We start from the raw sequence: 26,508 nt of genomic DNA, 5'->3' as shown, positions 1-26,508 counted from the left end.
GATTCTGGTCAAATAATACCAAATTCCAGAGATACAGCCGTCTGATTCAGCCAACGTCTGATGGGATGAGGGGAGGGGAAGGGATCTTCTGGTCTTAAAAACCCAGACCCCCAAAGACTGAATTATTTTTGAAGCCAGACCTCTCTCTCTCTTACTCCCTTCACTCTCTCAGTCTCTATTCTCCCGTTCAATGATTTTCCCAGACTTACACCCAGGTCGACTCTAGTTTTGGGTAATTTCACCCACGTCTGAGACCCTGGCTCCCACGCAAAGTGGTCTTGAATACAGGATTGGATCAGGCGTCGTTAATAGGGGACTCCTGCGGCCCGAGCGAGGCTACCGATTGGAAGCGCAGGCTGCGGGCAGTCGGGAACAGCTTTGAACAGCTCTGGGGGAAATCTTTCGGAACCTGGGGTCCCAGCTGCCAGTCGCGGGGCCAGCCAGGTAACCCCGTTTGCTGCGGGGAAACACCGGCAGCCCGCCGGGGAGGCCCGAATAGAGAGCATTTTGCTCCGACCTCAGGCCTTCCCACGGGTGTCCAGACTCCGAGGGCCGGCGAGGGTCGTTTCATTTTGAAATGTGGAATTATGCTTGCTATTAATTAAAAAAATCGCTGGCCCAGTAGCCGAGTGGGTTGATCCTACACTAAATGGCTTCAAAGAACCTCACCGAATTTTCCCCACATCCAATGCCCCATTCGACCCCGGCCGTGCGCGGCAATGCCCGTGGCCCCAAGACCGGCGTCGGAGGGCGGGGTGCGTCTGGCGCCCAGCATCGCTTGAGATGCGAAGCATCGGGTGGGCCAAACCCAGAGAGCTCCAGCCGCCCTCTTACAGCACCCGCTTCCCCCCCACCCGTGGTGCCCACCGCCTCTGTTTTCTCGTTTGGAGAGAAAAGGAGGCAAAACCCGTTTTATGGGAGAACTTAATTGCGAGCAGGGATGCTCTCTCTTTAGAAACGCGTCCTCCCAAATACTCCCGCCGTCCCATTACCGGAATGGGGACCATTCGGCTGCAGCAGCTAGGACTTTCTCCCATTCTTTACTTTTTTATTAGCCAATCAAAGTGGCTTCCGAAAGCTATTTGTGATTTGTGAAAAATAGTGGCTTTCAAAATGCTGAGTTGAAGCATCTCGCTCATTTTGCCTTGAATTTATTATTCTAATCTCAACCGTAGAGACAGGATAATGCAGCTATTAAGTTGGGGGGCAAATTCGTTTCTCAGGATTAAAAAAAAAACCAAACTCGGCATTGTCTCTCCCTCCCCATTTCGTTGTAGAGGCCAAGGGAATTGCGGGCCTGTAGGGGATCTGGGGGAGCGCGGAGGATGAGGGAGGTAATAACTGCCCTAAAAGGCTCCTTGGGGGACCCTAGGATGGGAGAGTGGGTTGGCCTCCCCAGCCTCAGTTTCCCCAAATGAGATGCCCCAGCAGCTGTGTGCTGGAGAAAGTCACCCCGTGCCAGTTAAAGCGAACTCTAAGACAGGTTGTGCCACAGACTAGAAGTAAAATTTCCGGTGAACTGCCCGCAGAGCGGTCCCATTCTCCCCGAGGCCCATTGTGAAAAGCTGGGCCAGTGCTTCCTTGTCGTAATTTTTAACTACCTGTTATAAAATTTATGGGTGGGTTTGTAAAAGAAACGAGGTCCCTGCATCCGGCTGAGAGAACTGCTTCACTTACTGTGGAGGAAGTTTGGGGAGGGGATGAGGGGACCCCCTGTTGGTTGGGGTGGGGCACCCAGCCGTGGCAGTCCCCATGCCAACACGACTAGGGAACCAAGAGAAGAGCTTTGGGCCTTCAAATCTCCAGCTGGTTGGGGAGAGTGGCTGGGTGGTGACTGGTTGGCAAATAGTCTCTATGGGGGAATTTATTCTGGGCTCCCTCACATTGGATTCATTGCCAAAATCAGGGGTCTGGAGTCTCCCGTGCTCTGGTGTTTAGCATGGAAGGTGGAATTTAAGGGAAGAATAGATTCTTTTTTCAGGGCCTGCAAGGTGTGTCCTAGCTGCCCAGACACTGGGATTTTTCTGAAAAAGGCAGATGGGTTTGGGCCACCTGACCAGACAGAAAAAGGCTTCCTAGGACCATACATCCAAAGGAAAAAGAACTGGGAACTAAGATCGATCATAGGCCTTAATTTTATACTTAATTCTAAAAAGATTAGGAGGAAGCTGCCATCTGAACCTAGGAACTGAGGAGATCTGACAGTAAGGATGGTCCTTGGGGGGGCGGGGGGGGGGGGATGAATGTCACTTTCTCCGGAGAAAAGAACGTGGGGGTGAGGGGCACTTTGGGAGTTGTGCAGGCTGCTCCCCATTCTCGTCCCACCCCCCAACCCAAGCTGCCTCCGTAGGCCTGCCCAGGGCCGGTCTAAGCCCTCTCGCTCTTCAGACCATGGCCAGGTCAGTCTCTGTTATGAGGCTTCCCGCGGCCTGCCCCTCCTGTTTCCATCTGGGGTGGAGTGGGGGGCTTCCCCTACGCCCCAGTGGGAAGGATGTTGTTCCCTTCCTAGAAAAAAATGACAGGGGTAGGCTGAGCATCGCTTCTCAGTCCCCTCACGCCGCAGGGCCGGCCGTCACTGCCCCAATGACACAAATCTTGGCAAAGCTTTGGTTCCCCCAGAGCCAACATTAATACCCCATTTATTAAGGAAAATATGTAAAATTCGGCATGGCAGAGGGAGGCAGCCGACTCAGCGCCAGAATCCTTCCTTGTCTCCTGTCACGTCCCCCCTTCGCCCTTCCGCGCTAGCCAGGAGCAACCCGGCCCGTGGGGAGTGGGCGGTGGGTGGGGGTGGGGTGGGGGTCGGGGGATGCTCCCTCTCCGAGAGAATTGGGTAAACATGGCGACCGCGGCGCCCATTTGCACACGCTACACAAATGCATCGCATTCCCGGTTGTTTGCAGAAAATTTACAGCTGAGTAATAAAAGTTTACGATCGACTCACAAGTTGGATTGGCCACAAGAAGTCATGTGGATTCCATCCATGAACGTGAACTTTTTATTGTGGTTTGTCCGTTCGGAGCGCTCCGCAGAACAGTCCTCCCTGTAAGAGCCTAACCATTGCCAGGGAAACCTGCGCTGGGCGCTCCCTTCATTACTAGTATTTTTTTTTATTAATCTGATTAATAATTATTTTCTCCCCTCATTTAATTTTTTTCCTCCCAGCTGGAGTTGCCGGAAGCTGGGAGCACCTGGGGAGGGGGGCGGGGGGGGGAGAGGCTGGAGTAGAGGGCACCCCTCTCTCCCTTCCCGACCCTCTAGCCCCCCAAGGGGCAGGAGGAATGCGGGAGCAGGAGTTGAGACAGGGAGCTGCAGATGCCTCAGCCCCTCCCCTCTCCTAAGCTCTCCCTCCTGCCCCCTTCTTGCATCTCTCCTTAATTTTATTTGGCTTTTTTAATTATTGGGACTATTTTTTATTTTGAAATTTCTGTAAAGTATATATATATATACATATATATGTATGTGGAGCTGAGACAGGCTCGGCAGCGGCACAGAATGAGGAAAGACGAGAAAGAGAGAGTGGGAGAGAGAGGCAGAGAGAGAGAGGGAGAGGGAGAGTGACAGCAACGCCCGGTAAGTGCTTCCTTATTGGTTCAAATATGTAACTAATGGTCCGTAGCTGGGTGGCGGTTTCAAGATAAGGACAGCAGCGGCTTGTCTTGGTTAGAGAGGAGAGGGGGCGAGAGGGTGGGCGCGTGGCAATTATGGGGAGGAAAAGTGGGGGGGGGTGGAGAAATTGGGTTAAACTGGAATATGATAGTGGGGGGAAGTATGTTGTCCTTATGTCACTGTACGCTGAAGTTGGGGGTCGGGGGGCCAGAGGGCTGCGTGGGGCTCAAGGCCGGGGTCTAGTGCGCGGACCTTGTCCTTACCTGTTATAGATCTGCGGCCTCTTGGCTAACGGGACTGGGACAGAGGGGGCTCGGGAGCTCAAAATCCAGGGCAGAAGAGAGAACCTGTAAGCTGTAACCAATGCCTTCCGAGCAGAGTCAGCCCCCCAACCCCCAAACAAACTTTCCAGCGCCCCCTCCCTGCTCCGCAGCCCCCTCCCTCCCGGAGAGCGCGACCGCTAGGGCTCACACATGCGCAGTGCGGGCCCAGGGCCCGGCCGCGGAGCAGGAAGAGAGCGCAGCTAGGCGGGCGGCGGGGCCTGTTAATTGGCAATTAGGGGGGAGGCTGGTGGCTGGTGCGCGTCAGCGGAGGGGAGAGCGTCTGCCCACCCCCTGCTTCCACCCCCACTCGAGCGGATGGAAAGATGGGAGGTGCTCTGCACTGCGGGTGGATGGGTGGGGGTGGGGACTCGGTCCTCAAAAGCCATCTTGTGCTTGGAGAATGGGGGCCAATCTACCTTCTCTCCCCCTCCCCCCGGCCCGGCGTTCTCCACCCCCACCCGCGGCTACCCCATCTAGGATACCAACTGGACTGCTTCACCCGCGTCGCCTGACTGCTCTGGGCTGTGATCTGCCCTGTCTGGGGCGGAGGTGGGAATTGGAGAGGCCCTAGAATGGGTGGGGACAGGGACCAGGCCTCGCCGGCAGGGCCTCCTGGATGAGCAAAGGTAGTGAGGTCTCAAGGCACGGCTGGGGCACGGCTGGCTCATGGGGTCGGGACTCAGAATTGGGCGGCCCGGAGGGTCCTGGGCGCTGGGGATCTTCCTAATAATTGGTGCTAATGGCGTGTTGTATAGTCTTAACCCAACACATATGGTTTCATAACACAGTGGCTTAATTTCTTCCAAATGTACGTGGCCCTGAATGTGTTGCAGCTTGATATATGACCCCGCCCTGCTCCCTGGCCTGGGTCCGAGGCGGCCCCTATATGTGTGAGCTTCTGTTTATAAAGGGCAACGCACACATACTCGCTTACACACCCAAGGCAGACACACCCTAGAGCTGGGGGAGGGGAGGGTGCATATTTCTGGAGAGATCCGAGAGTCTGGGGGCCAGAGTCCCCTTCAGCCCGAGCCAAGAGCACCCCCCATCTCCTAAACGCGCGACTGGGCTTCTGCGCCAAGCCCGAGTGGGGGAGGGGACCGCTCCTCGATTTCCTGTTTAAACCCAGACTGGTCGCCTGGGGGGTGGGGGGGGAGATAACCTGTTTTATCAAATTTTTAAAAATATAGTTCGACTGCATTCAAATCAAACCCCTTGGGCCCGAGTTGACTGTGAATCTTCCCTCCCCTCCCCCCACAATCCCCTTCCCTTCCTCTCCTGCCCCCCCAAAATTCCCCTTTCGCAGCCGACATAAAGGCCTGGGAGGTATTCTCCCGGGGGAAGAAATGGCATTTTCTCTCCCCCTTCCCCCCCCCACCAATAGGACTTGTGTGTGTCGGCAGAGGCGTCTGCCGAGGGGCTAATTTCGCGTTCCTTGTTTACGATCGAGAAAAGCGCTTGGCTCTCCCCAAATGGGCCCAGCCCGCCGCCCGCTCCGGCTGCCGCGCGCTCTCTCGCCGCCCTGGCGCGGCCCTGGGGCTGACGCCCCGGGGAGCCAGGCCGCGGCCGCTCAGACCCCGAGTCCGTGCGACCTGCAAAGGGCGAGGGGAGTACCGTGGGCCAGTGGAGGGGCCCCGGAGGCCTGAAAATGGGAGCTTTTCTCCTGGCGTATTCTGGGAACCGCCGATCGGTGAGGCCTCTATTTCTCTTTCGCTGTATTTTGTCTGCCCCCGCCGCAGCAGATGGCCGCACTGACTGGGGGAGGGGGACAAGTCTTTGTTCACCCCCCACCCCAGGACAACAGTTTCCCGAGAAGGCCACTCGGGCCAGTGGGGATTCACCTGGAATACTAGAGGGGGCCCCCTCCCTTTGGAGGGGTGGGCCTGGGCTAGGCTGGGGTATCACCATCGGCCTACAGGGATCTAACCAAACGAAAGTGGTTGGTGAGATTTCACAGTGGTATGGTTGGTGGTTGTCGGGTTAGCAGCACCATCCTGAAATGTCCTTATATATTATTTTTATACATTGATTTTCTGTCCCTTCTTGGCTAGGGTCCTGCAGGCCCCCACTCATTTCACCCCTAGACTCTCCTCAGGACCCAGAGGGATGCATAGACAGTCTAGCAGCAGTGACCGGCCCTAGTTTTCCATTTTCTAGTCTGGCCAGGGGAAAAACCCAGCCCCAAACGCCAGCCCCTTCCTTCCCCCCTTACTTTCGATTTTCCTTCCTTTCTCTCTCTCCCTCGATGGCACTCAAACAGAAGCACAAAATGGGCCACCCGTGGCAATCCTCAGCCTCCTTGCAGGCCAAATTCCCTGTGGACAAGGTCCTAAGAGCAGGAGGACACTGCTGTGATTATCTAATAATAGCCAGAGCAGCTGAGAATAGAATCGGGCTCAAGGACTCTGCACACCAGAGCTAAGGCTGGGCAGAAGCCCTGAATCCGTGGGTCAGGGTCTAGTGACACTCCTTTGAACCCAGGGCCCCCAACAGTCTCCACTGAGTCCACTCTTTGGGTACCTCGGGCCTGTCTCTTACGGGGCTTTGTCAGTTCTGCCACGGGCTGTATTTTATGCGCCAGCTCCAACTAAGGAGAAATGGGCAGAGCAAACCCTTTCTCTCCCTGGTCTGACAGTTGTGATCCCCACGAAGAATGCGACCTTGTTTGGAGAAGGCGGCCTTGTTGGGTTGGCTGTTGTGTTCCGAAACCAGGCTTGGTAGCTTTATACGTTTATTAGATAGAGGCTCAAATGTACAGGCGCAGACTTCTGCACGAATATATACAGACTCATGTTTCCTCAGTGGTTAATTGTGTATTACCATGCCTATATTCGCTCAAACACCATTTTATGTGCGTGCGAAATTTTGTTAGCCCTCACTAGATGGGCTTGGGCTCAAGGAGGCACTGGGTGCACTCTGTGCGTGCTCTGCTGAAAATGTGTTCATGTTGGAATCGGAGTATGCAGTATGCGGGTATCAGTAACCGAGAGATGCCACAAAGGTTTTCTTAGACCTTATTGCCTTTGCTGCCCAAGCAGCTGGGCTGGGGAAAGATTGACTCCCTTCTGCTTCCTCTCCACACCTCCCTCCAGACTTCCCCAACTCAGGATTGTTTGAGCAGGCGAACCCAGTTGTGCTGAAAGTGAGTTCGGTGGGAAACTTTGCTGGGTGAGGCATGCCTGTGAGCAGTTTTGAGCAGTCGCTGGGCCCTGGTGTTCGAAGCCTTGCTGAGGCCGCAGAGAAGATTGGAGTGGTTAATAAGGTGGCCTCTGGGCAATGATCTGGGGCGGCTGTGGACGGACTAAGGTGCCTGGAGAGGCCGCTGGAGAAAGCCAGCCAGACGGAGGGGGGTGCGGTGAATGCCTATCTCCCCACTCCTGCTCGCTCTGGCTGCTCACAGGGTCTCAGCTTTGCCTGTATCATCTGTGGAGCAGACTAGGGGATTTCAAATGCCAGAAACCTAGATCTGGTTACTGGTGGGGCTTTATTTTAATCCTCTACTACCTAAGCCGGAGAGATAGCTGAAGCTTGGTCTGACCGCCTATGGCCTAGAGCACTGAGTGTGGGCCAGGGCTGAGAATTAACCAGTCTTCTTTCTCCCTTCTGGGCCCAAGGAAAGACAGAGGCTGGGGTATAAATGTCCATTAAAACCCCCAGGAAAGAAAGTAAGGATGGGAGAGGAGCTGGCGGGGGTTTAACTCCACTTCTAGGCGATTAGGTTCCTCCCCTGAATCTCCTGTCCAGACTTGCCGCGGGTGCGAGGCGTGCAGCTCTTTCCCATCTTCTCTCGCACCAAGGGCAAGCCTTGAGCTTTTAGGCCTTGGCGGCCCTGAGTGCCAGGGTGACATTACCCCCAAAGTGTGCCCCTCACCACAGCCCACGGCCTCTGCCACGGCGCTGCAGCCGCCCCTGTTTATTGTGTCTGTGAGTTGTTTACTTGTTTTGTCTGCTGCCACCCTGCGTCAGAAACCCGCCAAACAGCAAACTCACCCAGGAGAACAAAGTGCGGCGCTATCCTGAACTCCCTCCCCTTTCCGGCACCCTGCTCCCGCCATTCCCACCTCCCTCACTCTCCCTTTCCGAGGAGAGGAAGCAGAAATCGTCCTAAAATAGGGCAGCTGTTTATAGGGTCGGGGGAATTATGGGGACACCATAAACCTCCGGGTGTCCTGGTGGTGGAGAGACAGAGCAGCCCTCCCCTGGCCTCCAGCTTTTTTTCCTTTCCCCTGGCAACTGCTCAGTTAAGGGGGCCACACTCATTGAGAAAGCCGAATCCCCCTCACCCCACTCCTTTCTGCAGGAGTTTTCACTGAGACACAGGTTGTTGGGTTTTAAATCAGGCTAATGTTGGCGGATTCATAAAGCTAGATAAAGCATGTCGCTCTCCCCATCACCCTCCCTTCTTAGCCCCCCAAAATAGCAGTGAATTTAAGCAAATCCTACAAAATTAAATTGCCCCTTCACTAAAGATCCTATAAATCTCCAATCTCGCCAGGTGTAGAGTCGGAGAGGCCGCTGTTCGCCTCTAATTTTGCTCCTGGCTATCAAATCTGAAAGAGTATCATCGAAGTAAGTAATATTCTCGTTTCTGAAATTAATTCCCCCCTCCCCATCTCTCTCCCTCTTTTCGCCAGCGCAGATTAAATGGTTCTTTCAGATCTGCAAACAATAAAGGATAAAATTATTTATAGGGAAATGAGGACAGTGTTTCTTGTTGGCTTATTGTTCCAGAACATAATGACATTTTATTTTCAAGTGGGAGAACTTAGACCAGGGGAAGAAGAAGGGGACAGGTCGGGGGGAGAGAGAGTGAGGGGAGGCAGGGAACCCACACACAAAACTCCTGCTGTACGTAGTAACTTTTATGACATTTACAATTTCTTCATGACAACTCACTGTGACGTCATAAATGCCGCGTTCTTGTTCTTGAATTTTACAATTCTCAAACCTTCCAAAATGGATCCAAGCAGTACTGTGCATGGAGGGATATAAGAGAAGCCAGAAAATTGGAGATCCTTTGTTCTCATTCTGGGGGCCAAAAATATTCTGAGTGTTCTGGATTTTAAGTTTCCCTCCTGGGCCAAGCAGGACTATTTGCTTTCCCTCCCTGAAATGTCACTCAGGGTCTGAATTCCCTCCCCATTCGCAATGGGGATGAGACACTATGTCTGAAGGCTCTCTGTATGCCCCCTCCTCAGTTGATAGCTGCTTGGGATAGAGGTGGGAGGCTTGGGGGCCAGGCCCCCAAAGCCAGAAATGATTTCTTCCAGAGGGGGCCCAAAGGGGCTCAGGGCTGAGTGCAGTGGGACAGAGATGTTGAAGACCTACTGTACTTCTTAACCTTCAGTCAAAGAAGCCAAACAAATGCCGGTGTGGGAGTTTGTGTCTGCTGATGGTAGCAGCATTAAGTGGAGTGGTGGTAAAGAAAGGTCAGGCAGAAATCTGGAAAGAGAGAGGGAGAAGAGAAAATATGATGTGAGTTAGCCAAGCCCCTCCAGGTACCTTTCTTCTCTGTTTAATTGCAAATAAAGCAAAAGCAGCTTGGGCAGCCTCTCAACCTCTCAGCTCAAAAGCGCAGGCCTCTGAGGTGTTTGGGGCAGTTCTCAGGAGCTTGACATGCCCCATCTGGCCTTTTCTTCCGTCCCGCCTCCCTGCTGCCCCCCAGCTCCATTCAGCTGGCCAGCCTGGGCCCTGTCCCCAGAATATCAGCACCCCCAAATGGGATCCATTTCCGGGCTGGGTGTGTCAAATTTCACTTTTCTCCAAGTGTCTCCATGCCTCAACTTTGAAAGGAGAAAGAGCATTCTTTTTTGCAGTGCAGCGTGTGTATGGAGAGCTATGAGCTCAGACAGTTTCCCTACTGGATCTTTGAGAAGTTGGGGGCTCCTTGGGTCAGCTATGCTGGGGTGTCCCCAAGCAGACCCAGTTCCTTGCGTTCAGGTTCTCTGACGGACTAGGAAACTCTCTTTGCAAGCCTTTTACTCTGCATTCTGTGGAGATCAAAGGATCTCTTACACAAAACACTAGGCGTTTGGAGTAGGATTTATTTTTTTAATTTTTAAATAAAAAAAATCCTATCATAAGCCAGTCGGGCCAACTGAGCAGTCATTCTAGAACAGCAAAGCCTTAACCAAACAGTGCTATTGTGAGGTGAGCTGAACAATTATTGAAACTCAGCTTTCTCTGCAAGAGGGATTTCAGCCCTCGCCCAGTGGCACAAAAGGGGCCAGTGGGGCAACCGCTCCTCTCCCACCCTGGAAGTCAAGGATCCAGGGGGTGGGCCGGGCAGTTGTAAGGGCTTCCAGGCAGCCAGGCGCTCAGGCCGAGTGCTGAGTCCTGTGGCTCCAGTGCCCTCGTCCCTGAGCAGCCTTCGGAGGCGCCGGGCTGCAGTTGGTGGCGCCGGCAGCCAGGAATGGAGTGTGTATGTATCTGTGTGTGAGGCTGGGTGAGTCACAGACAGCGGCGCAGAGTTGGGGGATCTGGGGAGAGAGAGAAGACTGGCAGAACACAAACTAAGCAGGACCTCTGGAGAATACTGGCCCCCAAAAAAAATTCCAGATCTCATGCCTCTCACTTCACATACCCTTCCCCAAGAAATTAATTCATTTCCCAGAGCAGAGTGGAAAGCAAAGGCAGACAAGATGAGGCCCACCCATGAACCCCTCCAGGGCCAGAGGCCAGTCCCAGTCACCCTCTTCCCAATTCAGAGCTACACAGTTCCCCAACCCCCAGTCTGGAGCAGGATAAGGCTGGAATAGGAGCCTTAACACTTGCCCTGGGAAACCCTCCAGTGTCCAGCCTCCAGTGCAACCCTTGGGGACTCCCGACCAATGACTGCCCCCCATTTAGGCTCAGGGTGCCTACAATGAGTTCTCTCCTATAATTAGTGTTCATGAAAAGCATGTGTTTTGGTTGCTGGGACAGGGGAGTGGCAACTTTCCCCCTTTATTCCTTTTCTGTATTTTTTGAATTCTGTTTTTGAATCCACTGATTCCAGCTCCGAAAGCGAAAATCCGTTCTTGCCGCCAGCCCCCCTCCAGAGGCCGAAGGGGCAGAGCAAGTCGGAGACCTACGGGCCTGATGAGGGGGTGTTCTCTGATTTCTCTAGGCTTGTTTTATAGAAACAAAGAACTAGTTCTCCCCCCTCCTTCCCAAGACTTGTGCATATTTACACGAGCTCAACTGCAGTTTTAATAAAACATCTGTTCTTGCTTCTGCTGATGAGTTTCCATAATTGTTTTCAGACAAATTTAACAGGAAAATATAAATATATTTAGAAAAACCCAAGTCCCAGCTTTCCCCCCCATAGACAGTCATTCTTTTGCCAAAAAAATAAAATTAACATGAAATGAGAAAAGGAAAATATAATCCAATGAAGGGAAAATTCGGCTCATCTGACTTGCTCTCCCCCCTTGGAGCGAATCCTTCCAGCAAATTTCAGCTGCATAATTAAAGATCTAACTGAAGGAAGAAGGCTTCTTTCCTGAGGAACGAAAGGTGATGGGGGAAAAGTGTGTTAGAAACTAATTTTGCTGAAAGTCTTTAAGCAGTGGCAGAATTTATTTGTATTTCTGCTTCCCCTTCTCCCCTCTTCCAGCATTTCTGCCTTTCCCCCCCAGCAGCTGGTTCCTGTTCATTATAAATTGGCGAGACCTTTCAGTCTCTGCCCTCTGTTTAGGGACGTAATAAAACACTTAACTTTCCGGGGCTGAGACTTACATTCTGCTCCTCAGGGCGCCCACCCCCGCGCCCACTGCCTTTAGGCCCCAAAGGGGACTCTCCCCAACTTGGGCACGCTTTTCCTCTCCACACTTAGTTTAGAAGGGGCTCAAGGAAACAAACCCAGGCGTCCTTGCTGGGGAGCTGCAGCACATGCTTCCCCAGAAGCCCCTTCTTTCTTCCAAGGTCCTTCCTTCCCCCACCCACCCATAAAAAAGATTTAAAAATACATAGAAAATCAACACTCATTGAAAGCGAAACCTCATTAAGACATCCTATCTTCCATCATTCAATTTGTTGTACATTGCAACAATTTAATATCTTGAAGGAAATATCACTGACATGATTTATCCCTCTAGCAATCTCTCTCTGAAGGGGGGGCGGGGAGGGAATTTACTCTCTCTTCCGGCCTGTTCTACGTGTTACACTGCTATCCTTAGGGCAGAATTGAGGCTGGTAACTCTGAGAGTGGCTACTGGTGTCCAGGGGGGCACCGACTTGTTCCTTAGTTCAGCCCCCTCGGCCTTCCACCCCCTCCCCACTTCTCTTTCCCTCTCCCTCTTGCCCTCCAGGGGGCCTGGAGCCCCAGCCAGCTGTTGGAAACCCCTGCCCAGGCATGCCATGAATTCGAGGACAGCTGGATTCTAGAGCGAAAAGCAGCTCATGCTGGTGTCTGTTTGTGTACCTGCCATGACACCCCAAAATGAGACAACTCATCTCAAAATTTCTTAATTTAAGAATCCTCCTCTACACTTCATCTTCATTTCCTTGGGGAGAGGAAAGTATGGTCCAAGAGAGGGAGCCTTTATAATTATAGGGGCCTTCCCCCTGCCCTTTTAAACACCAACACGTTTCTCTCCTCTCTGATGAACGGGGCTGTATTTTTAAAAGCCAACACAAATTGTCTCGCAGGAAGACTCTTCCATCCCGTAAGGAGGTTCATGTATTAACTAACATGTTGTCTCCATCAGCTCCTACACACTGTCTGCTTTTGGGTTCGAAACTTTATTTTTCCCCCCTAGCGACACTCCAGGGAAACCTTAACGTTACAGAAGATGAATAAACGAGTTTTTTTTCCCAGTGTAGCCCCGTTTATGGCTTTATTGCTACCCATTGATTACTCCGCTTTGTTACACAGAAGGAAAAGATCATAAAATCCGGCGACATCCGGGTTCTTGTTATAGCCAGTTCTCCCCCTCCCCAAAATGGTGAGGGGAAAATATGAGCTTCCTCTGCTCCCTTCGCTTGCCCCACCACCCCCCTCTTTGTCAACTCAGAGCATTTTCGACCTATGTTACAATATCAAGAGAAGTTTGGGTTAATCAGGAGGAAAAAGCCCATCTGCACACCTTCCGCTGTTTCCGTTCGCCCACTACGGCTCCTCAGAAGCCTCGGACTCAGCTGCCTTTTCCTAACCTTCTCTTCCTTTTTCTCAGCCCCCAGGTGGGAAGAAAATGGGGGTAGGGAGCTGCTGAGAGGCCTGGCCCCACCAGGTGTGGCTGGCCCTTGGGAGAGAGCGCCCCAGAAAACCTTGGCTGGAATCTCCAAGCCCCAGAGAGCTCAGGTCCAGGGGCACTTCCCTTGGCAGGACAGTGTCCGAGGAGGGCAGGGGCTTCTGCCCTGGGCAGGGGCTTGAGGCTGCAAGACGCTCTGTGTCTCTGTGTCCATCAGAGCCCCACCAGCCTTCTCTCTTTGGCTGGATGCTATGTGAATTACCCCAACGGCCCTGGCTGGCTCCAAATCATAAATTCTCACCAACATAAACAGGAGTTGATGTGTCTAGAAAGACTCTCAGAGTTCTTTCTTCTTCCTTTTTCTCTCTCTCTCCCACCTTTTACTTCTCTTCCTTTCCTATGATATTTTCAAATAAATTTTCTCTTTTAGGCAAAACTGCTGAAAGAGTTTCCCCAAAAAGGGGTTCCTGAGCAGGAGGAGGTAGAGGGGGGCTAGGAGGAAGAGGAAGCAGATGCATGGCTCCTTTGCACACCTCAGCTCTGCCACTGCACCCTGAAGTCTCAGCCTTCCCTCTTTAGATTTAGGGGCTCCCCACATGCCCCCCGCCACCCCCAACTCTCAGACACACTCTCCTTCCTCTAAACACCATGTCTTTTGCAATTTATTTCCATTCTTGATTTTTTTTAAAAATTATTTGGGTAAAAATAGACTAGTTTAAAGGTGGGAACTCTCTCCTTGGAGTATCAAACCAGGATTTCCTGTAAGATTTCTGGGGAACCCCCTGAACTGGGAAGGCGTTCCTCCTATGGAGAAATCAAAGTGTAATTTTAGAAGAGGGCAGATATAAAAGATGAAATCAGATTGAAAATACAGAGATTTCTCCTGTGGCCAGCAAAGTTAGCTGGGGCCGAGAGATTTCCTGGGAGTGCAACTCTCCTTTTCTGGGCCCCAAGGCCCTGCTCGCGGACATTCACCCTTCATTCACCTTCAAATCAGTTCCCTTACATATATATTTTTAAAAGAAATCCAAGTCTTACTTTCAAAGCACACACTTAGTCTCAACTAGGGAATCAACAGAAGCAGAAGCGATTTTTTTCCCCCTTCTTGACATCTGGCTTGCGATTGGCTAGGAGGGGGTCAGCTGACTTTGTCATTTTGTCTGTCCTGGATTGGAGCCGTCCCTATAACCATCTAGTTCCGAGTACAAACTGGAGACAGAAATAAATATTAAAGAAATCATAGCCCGACCAGGTAAAGGCAAAGGGATGAATTCCTACTTCACTAACCCTTCCTTATCCTGCCACCTCGCCGGGGGCCAGGACGTCCTCCCCAACGTCGCCCTCAATTCCACCGCCTATGATCCAGTGAGGCATTTCTCGACCTATGGAGCGGCCGTGGCTCAGAACCGGATCTACTCGACTCCCTTTTATTCGCCACAGGAGAATGTCGTGTTCAGTTCCAGCCGAGGGCCGTATGACTATGGATCTAATTCCTTTTACCAGGAGAAAGACATGCTCTCAAACTGCAGACAAAACACCTTAGGACATAACACACAGACCTCAATCGCTCAGGATTTTAGTTCTGAGCAGGGCAGGACTGCGCCCCAGGACCAGAAAGCCAGTATCCAGATTTACCCCTGGATGCAGCGAATGAATTCGCACAGTGGTGAGTTTTACAGCTCCGAGATATAAATTAAATAAACTGAACTGGCTTTATGACCGGCTTCCCTAGAAGAACGGGCGGAGAGAGTTTTTTATGGCCCCATAAAAACAATCACGCTCGTCTCCTCGCCGACGCCGAGACAGGGCCCCCTCTTCTGCCCCCTCTGCTCGCCTCCTGCTTGCTTGCAGGGGCCTGGCCCCCTCGGCCCCTGACGGATTGGAGGGCTCCAAGGCGAGTTGAGGGGGCAGGAACAGGGCAGGGGATGAGGGGAGGGGTTGGGGGAGCCCCCCAAAGTCGAGTCAGACTGAGGAGAAGGGAGGTGGAGAGAATGGGACAGAGAAGTGGGGAGAAGTTTCCAGGAGCTAGGGCGTTTGGGGAGATGGGGGAGCCCAGACCTTGAGAATGGGGCCTCATCCCCAGTGTTTTGAGATTTTTCTTAAAAATCAGCTTTTAGGTTACAGCTTCCTGCTTGGTTCTGTCCCCCCAACCCCCCACACACCTTTCTTTGGGACACACCTACCAACCCGGGGGGGACTGAATGAGGTTAGGATCCTGGCTGTACCCCCAGTGGGGGTGGGGACAGCAGAGGGGAGAAGGCTGGAGCCGGAGGGGGCCCGTGAGTGCTGGCCAAGTTGGGAGGGTCAGGGCTGTGCTAGGCTAGATCATCTGCAGAGGATGCCTCGCTGATTGTTTGTAGCGTATTTTGTGCCCGGATCTCTAGGGGTCGGCTATGGAGCGGACCGGAGGCGCGGTCGCCAGATCTACTCGAGGTACCAGACGCTGGAACTGGAGAAGGAATTTCACTTCAACCGCTACCTAACGCGGCGCCGGCGCATCGAGATCGCCAACGCGCTCTGCCTGACCGAGCGACAGATCAAAATCTGGTTCCAGAACCGCCGGATGAAATGGAAAAAAGAGTCTAACCTCACGTCCACGCTCTCAGGGGGCGGCGGAGGGGCCGCGGCCGACAGCCTGGGCGGAAAAGAGGAAAAGCGGGAAGAGACAGAAGAGGAGAAGCAGAAAGAGTGACCAGGACTGTCCCTGCCACCCCTCCTTCTCCTGCTCCCTCGCTCCCCCCAATACCCTCCTAATCACACACTCTGTATTTATCACTGGCACAATTGATGTGTTTGGACTCCCTGAGACAAAATTAGGGAGTCAAATATGGACCTGAAAAGTCAACTCTGGACGCCCCCCTCCCTCACCGCACAAACTCTTCACCAGGCGCCTCCTCCTCCTCGCTCCCTCGCTAGCTCGTTCTCGGCTCGTCTGCAGGCCCCTTCCCCCGCCCAGGCCTTGGGGCTCGTCCCTGAACCTCGCTTTAGACTCCACAGATCTCCCTCCAAACGAGGACTTGGCCTCCCACCCCCTCGGCGCCCCCCATCCCCGCCCCCGCGCAGAGAGCCGGCTCCCGGGCCCCGGGGGCCTCTGCTCCCGGGCCTCAGGGCCCGGCCTGGCAGCCGGGGAGGGCGGGAGGCCCGAGGAGGGCGCGTCGGGGGCCCCACAGCAGCCCCCAGGGCCTCCCCGCAGCCCCCGCCCGGCCCCTCTGCCCCAGCAAATGCCCAGTCCAGGCGAATTGTATTTAAAGAATCCTGGGGGTCATTATGGCATATTACAAACTGTGACCGTTTCTGTGTGAATATTTTTAGCTGTATTTGTGGTCTCTGTATTTATATTTATGTTTAGCACCGTCCGTGTTCCAATCCCATCTTTAAAAGGGGGGGAAAAAAAAAAGAGGGAAAATTACAAAAAGAAAGTGAACGACGTTTGTTTAGCCAGTAGGAGAAAAAAAATAAATTAAAAAAATTCCCTCGTGTTACCCTCCTGTATAAATCCGACCTCTGGATCCGTTCTCGAATATTTAATAAAACTGATACTATTTTTAAAAGTTTATATCGGGATTTCTGTTACTTCGCTCGCCCGCCGGCCTCAGGCTGAAAGTTGGAGCAGGCTCTGAGCGCTCCCGCGTCTGCCCGCCGCCTGCGAGCCCCCCGGCCCCCTGCACGCGCCTGGCCCGGCCCGGCGCCGATCCCGGCCTTGCGGTTCTCCCGGGGATCGCACTGGGGGCTGGGAGGCCTCTCCGGGCTCCCCACGCAGAGCAACGCACTCAAACCGCAAAAAACAGCCCGCATGGGTTTGGTTGGGGGTACAGTGGGACCCGGGATTGGCCGCATTGGTCTCCGGCCCCACACAGGCCTTTCTTCCTGCCTTTGGTAGTTTGGGGTCCTCGGCTTCTGAACCCCGGACCCCCAAAGCCCAGAAAGGCCGCATCATCCAGGCCCCAGGTCGCCCCCGCCCACTCCCCGGAGTAGGGAGGGAGGCGCCGGAGCCAGCAAGGCAGCCCCCGGCCCGCGCCAGGATTCTTGCGAAACGTGGCGGAGGCGGAGAGCCGAGGGGAAAAAGAAGACCGCCGGGATCTGAGTCCTTCGGCAGGGTCTGAGCGATTCAAGGACATCTCAGAAAAGAAAGCCTGGAAACTGAGCTCTCGCCTGCTCTGGGACTCCTGACGTGGCCGGGACCAAATTCCTTCTTCCTTACTTCTCCAGCCCCAGTCTTTTCCTTACTGTTTCTTCTCCCCTCAAACTAGGCCAGTGAGGAGCGCAGCCAGACCCTAGCCTTTCCCCAGCTCAGGCCGTCTTTCCAAAGCCCAGCCAGAGAAACCTGAGTGGATGTAGGGGGTGAGGTATTGAGGGGGTCTCCCGGAGGGGAAAAAATCCGCCAGAGTTTTCCAGACCTTCCAGATCCCCGCCAGCGCCCCCTCCAGCGCCTCCACCAGCGGGGGGGCCGAAGGGGGGCTTCTCCTGGCAGGGGCGGAGATTTCCTGGGGAGAGGCAGGCAGGAAAGAATAAGACTTGGGGCTAGGGGAGGGGGGTCGGAAAGGGGCCGAATGGCTGCCGAGGCCCTGGTGTCAGGCTGTGAAGGTAGCCCAGGCGCCTGCCCTGCCCACCCCCATCCCCCTGCCCCAGCCAGGTCCTTTGGGAGACCTCCAGATAGCTCAGAAATTGCTCTCCCTTGGACCTCCTGAACCCAGGTCCTTGGAAAGCCTAGTTCAGACGCCTTTTCTCCAAAGGGCACAAAACAGGCCTCTTCCTTTGCCCTGCTCATATAATATTTGTGGAAGCTTGGATTTTGCTTCTCCATGCCCTCAATGAACATATATTTTCCACCCAAAATACTTGGCATGGGTACCACACGAGGGTCATACACAGGGATGCAGAGCAGTCCTCCAGTTCATTGTGTCTGATTCTTTACCTATGCAGCTAGCCACTCACCCACCCCCACACACAATTGAAAATTGCCTTGATGTCACTCTGGAGTCCCTGGCATGATGAGGAGGACTGCCTATCTTCCCCTGGTTCCTTACCTCCAGGCTCACCCCAAAGTCCCCAGCAATCTTAATCCCAAGAGCCCTCTATCTAGCTCTGTCCACCCAGGACCACTCTTCATGGGCATCCTGTCTACCTCTCCAGAGGCTGGGTTCACTTTCTCAGTCTGATAGGCACCTCCTCAGTGGTATCAGGGCTCTGGGGCCTCAAAGGAAAGGCACCTGGACCCTTGATTTAGAGAACCTGAGATAAGGCACCTCCAACCTGGGTTGGGGCTCTCCTACCTCAATCCCCTTCTCAGCCATTTTTGAACATTGAAACTCCCTGGGGTTGTGGAGGATGGGACTATCCGTTACCAAAAAACGCTCTGCGCACCCTGGTGAAGCCTTATCTCCCGTTAAAATTAAATACAATTTAAAAGGCCATTTCTGGAGTTTATTGCAGCAACACCCAGCTTCTCTACAGGGTAGAAAATCCAGAGAGGCCTGAAGGCCAGCCAGCGAGCCAGGATGCAATTCCTCCAAGTAAGCACCAGGTGTCGCTGTGGGCTTGTTGTCCCGGCTACCCCCCAATTCCAAGAACCATTTTTTTTTTCTCCCCCTTCTCTTTTTCTCTCTCTCTCACTCCCTCTCCCCCTTGGTTGGGCTTTGCCAACATATCAAGATGCGTTTCGCCGGCTTCCATCACTAACCTCCCGGAGGTCATCAAGCCAAATTTATGAGTGGCCGCTCGAGTCACGTGACTCTATTTAAGGCTCCCTTATTTGGGAAGAGCGCATAGGATAAAGAAAGAGATATCTCCACCTATAAATTGTGCACTTTGGAGAACAAAAAACCCCTCAACTTCAAAGAGTCACAAATCACCCTTAATCAAAAAGGGTGCAGAAATTTTTTTTGGGCCCTCCCCGCCATGAGCTCCTACGTAGCCAATTCATTCTATAAGCAGAGCCCCAATATCCCTGCCTATAACATGCAAACTTGTGGGAACTATGGATCGGCCTCAGAGGTGCAGGCATCCAGGTACTGCTACGGCGGATTGGACTTAAGCATCACTTTCCCACCGCCTGCGCCTTCCAACTCTCTCCACGGGGTAGACATGGCTGCCAACCCCCGGGCTCACCCCGACCGCCCCGCCTGCAGCGCCGCAGCCGCTCCGGGACACGCTCTGGGCAGAGATGAAGCGGCTCCTCTGAACCCCGGGATGTACAGTCAGAAGGCGGCTCGCCCAGCGCTGGAGGAGCGAGCTAAGAGCAGTGGGGAGATCAAAGAGGAGCAGGCGCAGACAGGGCAGCCTGCCGGACTGAGCCAGCCACCGGCCGCGCCACAGATTTACCCGTGGATGACCAAACTGCACATGAGCCACGGTAAACTTTAGGACTTCATTTTGCGCGCTCGGGTCCGCCTGGGTTTTATAGGCCATGCGGGGCAAATAAAGAAAAAAAACCTGCGGCCATAAATTTTACGATCCAGGCATCAATGGCTCGTAAAACTGTCCACTAAAAGGCTTAGAGGCTGTGTGCGCCCAAATTTACGACGACATAATTGGATCATAGGAACAAAACGTGTATAAAAGGCAATATTCAATTTTTGGGGGAGAGGGAGGGAGTTAAAAAAATAGAGGGATCTGAAGGGTGAGGAGCGCGGGGCTCCAGAGCGGGGATCCCCCCGCGGTCCCTCCTCCCTCCCCTGCGGAGTCGGCTCGGCCGCCGCTTGAGGCTCCGGAGGATTCCAGCGACTCGGGAGGGGCGGGAGGGGGGTCCCCGGTGCTCGGATCTCGAGGGTGCTTATTGTTCGGTCCGAGCCTGGGTCTCCCTCTCCCCCCAACCCCCAGCCCCTCCGGCTGCTGAGTGAAGGCTGCGGCGGAAAGTTTCCTGCCTGGGCGGAGGCTCCTCTCCCGGGGCCAGGCTGGGCTGGGCCGGGCCCGCCTGCGGCCCGCCGGGCCTGTCCGGCCCCGCTCGCGTCTTCTCCCTCTGGCCGCGGGTGGGGGCCTGGGGCTGGGATGGGGACGCTGGGGTGCTGCACGCTATTCACCCCTTCCTGGCTTGGGGGGGTTTATATTCCAGAGACGGACGGCAAGCGGTCCCGAACCAGTTACACGCGCTACCAGACTCTGGAACTAGAAAAAGAATTCCACTTTAACCGCTACCTCACTCGCCGCAGGCGCATAGAGATCGCCAACAACTTGTGTCTCAACGAGAGACAGATCAAGATCTGGTTCCAGAACCGCAGGATGAAGTGGAAGAAAGATTCCAAAATGAAAAGCAAAGAGGCTCTCTAGAGGCATCGGGGAGGCCCGCCGAGAGCACCCCGAGCCCGCTTCGGTCCCGCGCCTTTCCCTGTCGGTTTTTCCTCTCTAGATATCTTGGGGGCAAGAACGGGGGCTGGAGCGCCGGTTCCCCACCTCAGACAAAAGCTCTTTCCCTTGGCATTGCGCATCCCCACCGACCCCAGGTTCCCCGCGGGGCTACCCGCGCCGACCGGACTCCCTTCAGTTCTGCTCAGCACCGAGGTCCGGGGCAAGTTCCGCAGGGGACCCTCAGAGGGCTGTGGCACAGGAGCTGGTGCTGAGCGAACCTGACTTGGGCCGCATCTCAGATTTCCTGCCCCAGCGTAGGCCGCCGGGGTTCAGGTGGGCCCTGCCGGCGCGGCAGGCCCCACGCCCGGACCCTGCGGCCTCGCCCTCTCCTTTGTTCCGGCTTAGGCGGGCCAGGCAGGCTGCCGGCTTGGTGAGAGCATGGTTGTACTTGGCAAACCCCGGCACCATCTCGGGGTGCTTCTTTGTAGCCACTCAACTCGATGCTCATTTTTTAAAATAATCTGCATATGAAAGGGGGAGATGACTGTCTGCCTAGGGCCCCCTCGGTTGCCCTAAGCTGTCTAAACCTGCACCCCCCAACCCCAAAACCCGGAAACCTGTCCAGCCTGCGCTCTCTGCATGCCCTCTCAGGCCCCCGGCCTCAGACCGCTAGCTAGCTCAACTATTGGGGTTCCCTGCTACTAGACCCCACAAAGGTCCTAGAGGCTCCTGGCTGCCCAGTAGTCCTTGCCACGACTCTCGGTGTCCTTCTGCCCATCGCTATTGTCCAACTATTTATTAACTCCACATCTTTCCTGAAACTATATTTTGTCATATCAAATAAAGACAAAGAGAGAACAGGACGAAAGATACAGCGGCTCCTCTCTGTTTGGGGGGCATGTATTGGGAAAAGTGTCTAAATGGGCTGCAGGGTGTTGGGGGAGGCCCACAGCCTTCAAGCGGCTCCTTCAAAAGAATTTTAGGAGAGTCTAGGAGCATTGAGTAGAGGCAGGTGAAACGGAGCTCCTTTCCTAACCCTGGCTTCACGAAGAACCTCTTGGGGAAGGGGAGGGCACCCAAACTGTCTCTACTGCCTTTTCCTATGCTGTGGCTGTCCCAAGCATTCTGGCCTCTGTACCCACTCCCACCTTGACTGGGTGAATCTGAGGCCTCTAGACTGGCAGTTGCACGCATTGCATGCCAGAGCTAATCTTCAGGGACCAGGGATTCATGGCTCCAAGGTGCTCAGACTCAGGCCATCCTGAGCCTGTGAAGAGCTCTCTCAAGGCTAGGTGGTCCCTGAGAGGCCTCGCTGGACATAGAGGAAGGGTTGAGCTCTCAGTCTAGGGGCCTATTTGGTCCCCCAAACGATGCTCAGAGTTGGTACTGCTTAGTAGAGGGGTACTGCAGGAGGAAGTGTGTGAGCTTTGGGTGGGTGAGGGGAAGCAGTGGGGCAACCTGCAGTTTGTACCTGCCTGGCCGGAAATGTTCAGATTGTCTTCCCCACCTCCTAGAGCCTAGGGCTATGCAGACAATTAGCTGGGAAAGGAGCTGCGTAGACCAGTGCCTGAGTCGCGTCTGTTGGCCCGCCATCATTTATCTCAGTCTCAGAGATTTTGTGTGGAGGGGGAGGGGGAGCTAAAGAGAAGGGGGAAACGCAGATAATTCAGGTGGTGCTTGAGGCTGGCCTAGGCCCAGAACTGCTCTGCCCTAGGCTCCTGGGATGGGATGAAGGAAAGAAGTACTTTACAGGAGAAACAAATGTGGGAAGGGTCCATAAAACTTTACTGCATTTCCTCTCCTGCCTCCCACGACGGGGTAATTTCCTGGAGCCAAGCCTAGACCCCCCACACGGGGGCGGGGGCCAGTTCGGGAGGTGGGCTCGGAGGCTGTTCCAGCAGTCAAGAGGGAGAGGGAGCAGAGAGGATCTGGGGAGGGGGAAGGGGAATATTTATGATTATTAATGCTGATGCTCCTTGGATTTATTATAAGGACGGACTTCTCTGCATCCTACTGCCTAAGCTGCCAGTCTGTCTTTTTTTTTTTTTTTTTTTTTTTGAAAGATCCAAGAGCCTTGCCTCACTCCGTGCCTAACACATAGGCGGTCTTATACAAGTTTCTTGCACCCCTGGCTACACCCTTCGTCTTCTCAGAGCACTCAGACCAGGTTAGGGCACCCTAACATCTCTCTTCCACTAGCTCACAGCAGTCAACCCAGCCTCGCACCAACTCATCTCTCTCAAGCCCCCTTCCTCTCAAATAAAATGTGTGATTTTCTTCAGGGAGTTATTTTAATTTTTTCTCCATGCTGAGTAAAACTATTGGGCGAGCAGTGAAGCATGGAGAAGCACTGGCGTCTCCAGTGGGTAACAGTTAACTAAGAAAGAGGCCGTGGCACCCACCAGCACCCACCCCAGCCTCCCTGACTGCCAGGGACGAGGCTGTGTGTTTCCTCCCCGTCGGCGGCATGGTGGGGGAGGGATGCACCACCCCAGGGGGAAAACCAGGGGTGGAGGCAGTGTGACAGACCCGCTGAGCAGGGTGCACAGATGCCTTCTCCCCACAGGGTTTGGGCCTCTTTCCCTGGAGGAGCTGGAGAACTTGGGTAGACAGCGCCGTGCCAGCCTGTTTTCCACCCTCTGTCACAGTCTGCAGGCCTGCGCTCAGGCCCCAGCCTCTGCTTCAGCGGCATCAGCAACCATAACCTAGACAGAGGCCGCAAATCTACTTCCTTGCACTGGGAGTGGGTGCGGCCCAGGCCCCTGCTTTCACCGTGAGCGGAGGCCTCTGCGTTGGAGTCTGGGGAGGTTCCCCCACCAGCCAACCTCCTAGAACAATCTTCAAGTACCAGGGTTTGGCATTGCTCTGGGGGAGTTAGTGGAGGGGCTTCTGGGTCTGACCAGAGACCACGGAGCCTGCTTCTCCACTCTACCCTGGAACCCACCCCCTCTGGCAGGGAGAAAGAAGGGGAAGAAACATGACTTACCTTCCCGGGGGAGTGGGAAGAGGGGTACACGGCCCACTCTGAGCAATTAGAGGATAGAGGAGGAAAAAAAAATAGGAGGAAGAAAAACATCAACACGACCTTGAAGGCGACAGGTCCTTATGGAAATAAGTAAGTAAATAAATAAATAACTAAGGATCCACCCCTCCCCCCCTCCCCACCCTGGAAGGGGGGTGTGGGGGTGGGGCAAAGGAGCAGCAAAAGGGCTTTTTAGTGTAACTGAGCATTAGAGAAATACGCACGGCTTCTATGTGAATTTAGGAGTTTGAAACTTTTGGAGGTTATTTATGTGAATGGCCTGAAGGCAAGCCCGTGAGTGGCTCTTGGGGGACCACGTGATGTCATTAAACCAAGTTTTATGGTGTAGGGAGAGCTGACAAACCCACAATATATTTACATCATATATAATCTTAACTGTCCAGCCACGCAGCTGCTGGTGAGGTTTAATGCTAGGACAGAGGGCCTGGCAGTTAGAGGGGATTACGGCGCTGGGGATGATGGTGAGAGAGGTTACATCTTCGCAAATGAATCCCAGGCGAACGCTGTAAGTTAATTTTCTCTCTCTCTCTGACCCTTTCTCCCATTTACTTAATGCCCCCCCCACCCCGCTCCAGATAGGAGGCAGTTCCCACTCATTAAGGGGTGGGGAAGAAGGCCTCCCCAGGCCACGGTGGGAGAGAAAGAGGAGAACCCGCTGGGAGGTGGAAGGATGGGGGAGTTTGTCTCCTCAGACCAGCCCTCCCCACTCCCAGCCCCTTAGTTCCTCCAAATGCAAGTTAACTGGGGTAAAGAGAGACTTGGATTCTTTAGAGCTTCACTAGGTCTCCCTGACCCCCCTTCTCAATTGGGAAAAAAGACAGCGGCAGACACAGGGATGTTTGGTGTTTGTAAGACTGTGTAAACTCTAGGCGCAAGCGCAAAGGGCCTCTGGGGCCCTTGTCCTGGGGAGGGGCCAGTTCAGCCTTGGCCAGTGGCCCAGAGTCCAGGCAGGGCGAGCAGCTGGGGAGGGGGGCAGGGAAGGAGAGTTTGAGACTACTGAGCCTGCGACCTGAACCGGCAGAAGCATTTTAAGGTAGAGGATGGAGCCCAGGGGGCCCCCAAACATTCTTTCTTTCTTCACCACCAGGCCTAAATGGGCAGCTGTCCCAGTCTCCACAGTCTGGGGGTCTTAGCTGGTCTGGGGCCAGTATGGTTTCTTGCCTCCCTCTCCCTCTAGCTGTTGAGATCTTTCCTGGTGTCCCCAGCACTGACCTGAGGTAAAACTAGGCCTGGGAGGCCAGGAGGCTCCTGCTGTGAGTGGAGTGTAAATGGGTGTGGGAGTGGAGGCAACATTTTTACTAAGCCTGGCCAGGGAAGTCCCCCAGCTCTGAGGAGAGAGTGGCCTCTGGGGGATGGAGCCTTCAGGACCCAATAAGAGTTTGGCACCCTGGGGCCAGTCTCAGGCTTGGGCTCCCTTCAAGTTTCTAGGAATGTTCCTTCCTAGAGGTGTCCTCGGACATGGAGGCACGTGTCCTCCACACCTGCGAGTGCGTACCCTACCTGACAACCTGGAAACTCAGGTTCTCTGAAGGGGCCAGGGATTCTGAAGCAGGGCCAAAAGGCGGCCCTTCGAGCGTGTAGCATCTAAGTCCTAGGAAAGGGGAGGGGAGCAGATGGGGAGAGGGAGTGAGCCGCTCGGAGGGACTGACTGCCTTGGAGGCTACCGACTCTGGGTGCCTGCGGTGTGGAGAGATGCGATTGGGTGACTGGAAGAGGATACTGTTACTGAGCCCCTGCTGCCCAACAGACTGAGGCAGAAGCAGGCCATCAAGCAGAGGCAGAGAGCCCAGGCAGACTCTGGCAGGGTGAAGGGGGACAGAGACCCAAAGACACTGGGCATTGGGCGTCAGAGCTGGAGCCCCATCCCCCGCTGTGTGGGGAGCACAGGCACCCTGGTGGAGAAGTCCAGAAGCCTTCCCTCTGGGTCCTCAGTCCCTCACAACCCACCTGCCCCACCAGCCTCCAAAGCTTTTATGTTCTGGGAAAGTGGTAGGACCCTAACAGTCTCTTTCCAGTGGCCCAGTGGAGAATTAACTTTCCTGTTCTTTATGGGCCCTCCTCCCTTCTCCTCCTCCCCACTAGTCCAATTTGGAGAGTTTCTGGAAACTTTCCATCCAAACAGCAGGGAGATGGGAGTTTCCCTTGGTCTATAACTTGACTCTTCCCCTCCCTCTGGCCTCCCTAGTACCTCAGGGAGCAAATCTAATGGTCTTCAATAAAGAATTTAAGCAGGGCCAAAGTTCCACACCCAGGCAAGACTGGCCACCTTCCCCCACTCTTGGCCAGATCTCAGTCCTAGTTCTGTCAGCTCTGTGTAGCCGGGTGAGTGTGTTTCTGTTTTACAGACTTACATAGCATCTCTTGGAGGGTTTCTATAACTTCCTCGTCCTCTTTTCCTGTTTCTTAGGCTCAAAAGTTCCATGTAAATATCACCCCTTAATAGATCATCCTTCCTCTCAAATAATTTGCCACAGCGGTTTTCTTCTTCTTCTTCTTCTTCTTATTTTGTTTTGTAGGACTAATACAAAAGGAAGTAGTAGTACAACAGGTCTTGAAATTTTTGGTTCTCCCACCCCTCCCCCACAAGGGAATCTGAGGTTTCTCTGGAGTAGGGGATAGGCAGTCCATCAGGTGCCCCAACTAACCTGCAAAGCTTTTAATTTTGTTTCTAGCTCTTTAACCCTAGAAGAGGTCAAGCAGCCAATCAGAAATGTGCAAAGCAGGGTCACATGGCCTCCACTAACCAATCAGCCAAAAAGGGTCTCACCCTTTCCTGCTGTCTTCCTCCTCCCTCCCCACCACCCTCTTTAGTTTCTGGGTCCTCCCTCTCTATGATGTGAAGGGAATAAGTGATGCTAAGAATATTCTAGCCCCTTCCCTCTGTCCCTTACCCAGCTCTTAGGAGTCTTCGGCTTTTGTCCTCTAGTTCTAACAAAGTTGTATTTTGAGGTCAATCTCAATTGTACTGGAACTGGAAGTTGTGTGGGCATCCTCTGCATTATTCCCATGTTCTCCTGTGTGATCCTACCCAACTCCCTACACTTTATAGATAGGCCCTTTTGATTAGGCTGTGCAG

At 53.9% G+C, this 26,508-nt stretch overlaps 3 protein-coding genes across 11 annotated transcripts in view; all 3 read left to right on the top strand.

Annotated features, from left to right (window-relative positions):
• Window positions 1-3,437: 3,437 nt before the first annotated feature.
• HOXC6 (homeobox C6) lies at window positions 3,438-16,660 on the top strand. Of its 8 annotated transcripts, none has more exons than XM_065934270.1 (4): window positions 3,496-3,573; window positions 8,428-8,501; window positions 14,609-14,771; window positions 15,490-16,660. In XM_065934270.1, the coding sequence occupies exons 3-4, from the start codon at window positions 14,618-14,620 to the stop codon at window positions 15,795-15,797; spliced, it is 462 nt and encodes a 153-aa protein (XP_065790342.1). In that variant the 5' UTR covers window positions 3,496-3,573; window positions 8,428-8,501; window positions 14,609-14,617; the 3' UTR covers window positions 15,798-16,660. The 8 variants fall into 8 exon arrangements, with proteins under 8 accessions (XP_065790337.1, XP_065790339.1, XP_065790341.1 ...); XM_065934268.1 differs by having other exon boundaries at window positions 14,546-14,771; window positions 15,490-16,659; XM_065934266.1 differs by having other exon boundaries at window positions 14,426-14,771; window positions 15,490-16,659.
• Window positions 3,468-26,508, top strand: part of HOXC4 (homeobox C4) — a 37,645-nt gene continuing 14,604 nt past the window's right edge. For both annotated transcript variants that reach the window (XM_065934259.1, XM_065934258.1), the window contains exon 1: window positions 3,468-3,573. The gene's annotated coding sequence lies outside the window, so the exon portion shown is untranslated. The remainder of the gene's footprint in view (window positions 3,574-26,508) is intronic.
• HOXC5 (homeobox C5) lies at window positions 19,004-21,201 on the top strand. Its single transcript, XM_065934271.1, has 2 exons — window positions 19,004-19,457; window positions 20,157-21,201. Exons 1-2 carry the CDS (start codon window positions 19,004-19,006, stop codon window positions 20,369-20,371), a joined length of 669 nt encoding a protein of 222 aa, XP_065790343.1. The 3' UTR covers window positions 20,372-21,201.

The sequence above is a fragment of the Muntiacus reevesi genome, chromosome 4, assembly GCF_963930625.1.
Source record: "Muntiacus reevesi chromosome 4, mMunRee1.1, whole genome shotgun sequence".
NCBI lineage: Eukaryota > Metazoa > Chordata > Mammalia > Artiodactyla > Cervidae > Muntiacus > Muntiacus reevesi.
Note: the sequence above shows the minus strand (reverse complement) of the source record. Positions and strands in the feature narration are given on the sequence as shown.

Bases quoted from the DNA above. Each gene is read 5' to 3' on its own strand.
- HOXC6 (XM_065934262.1), top strand. From the start codon at position 14,372: ATGAATTCCTACTTCACTAACCCTTCCTTATCCTGCCACCTCGCCGGG. The intron at 14,772-15,489 runs GTGAGTTTTACA...CCGGATCTCTAG, and splicing joins GCGAATGAATTCGCACAGTG to GGGTCGGCTATGGAGCGGAC.
- HOXC5 (XM_065934271.1), top strand. From the start codon at position 19,004: ATGAGCTCCTACGTAGCCAATTCATTCTATAAGCAGAGCCCCAATATC. The intron at 19,458-20,156 runs GTAAACTTTAGG...TTTATATTCCAG, and splicing joins CAAACTGCACATGAGCCACG to AGACGGACGGCAAGCGGTCC.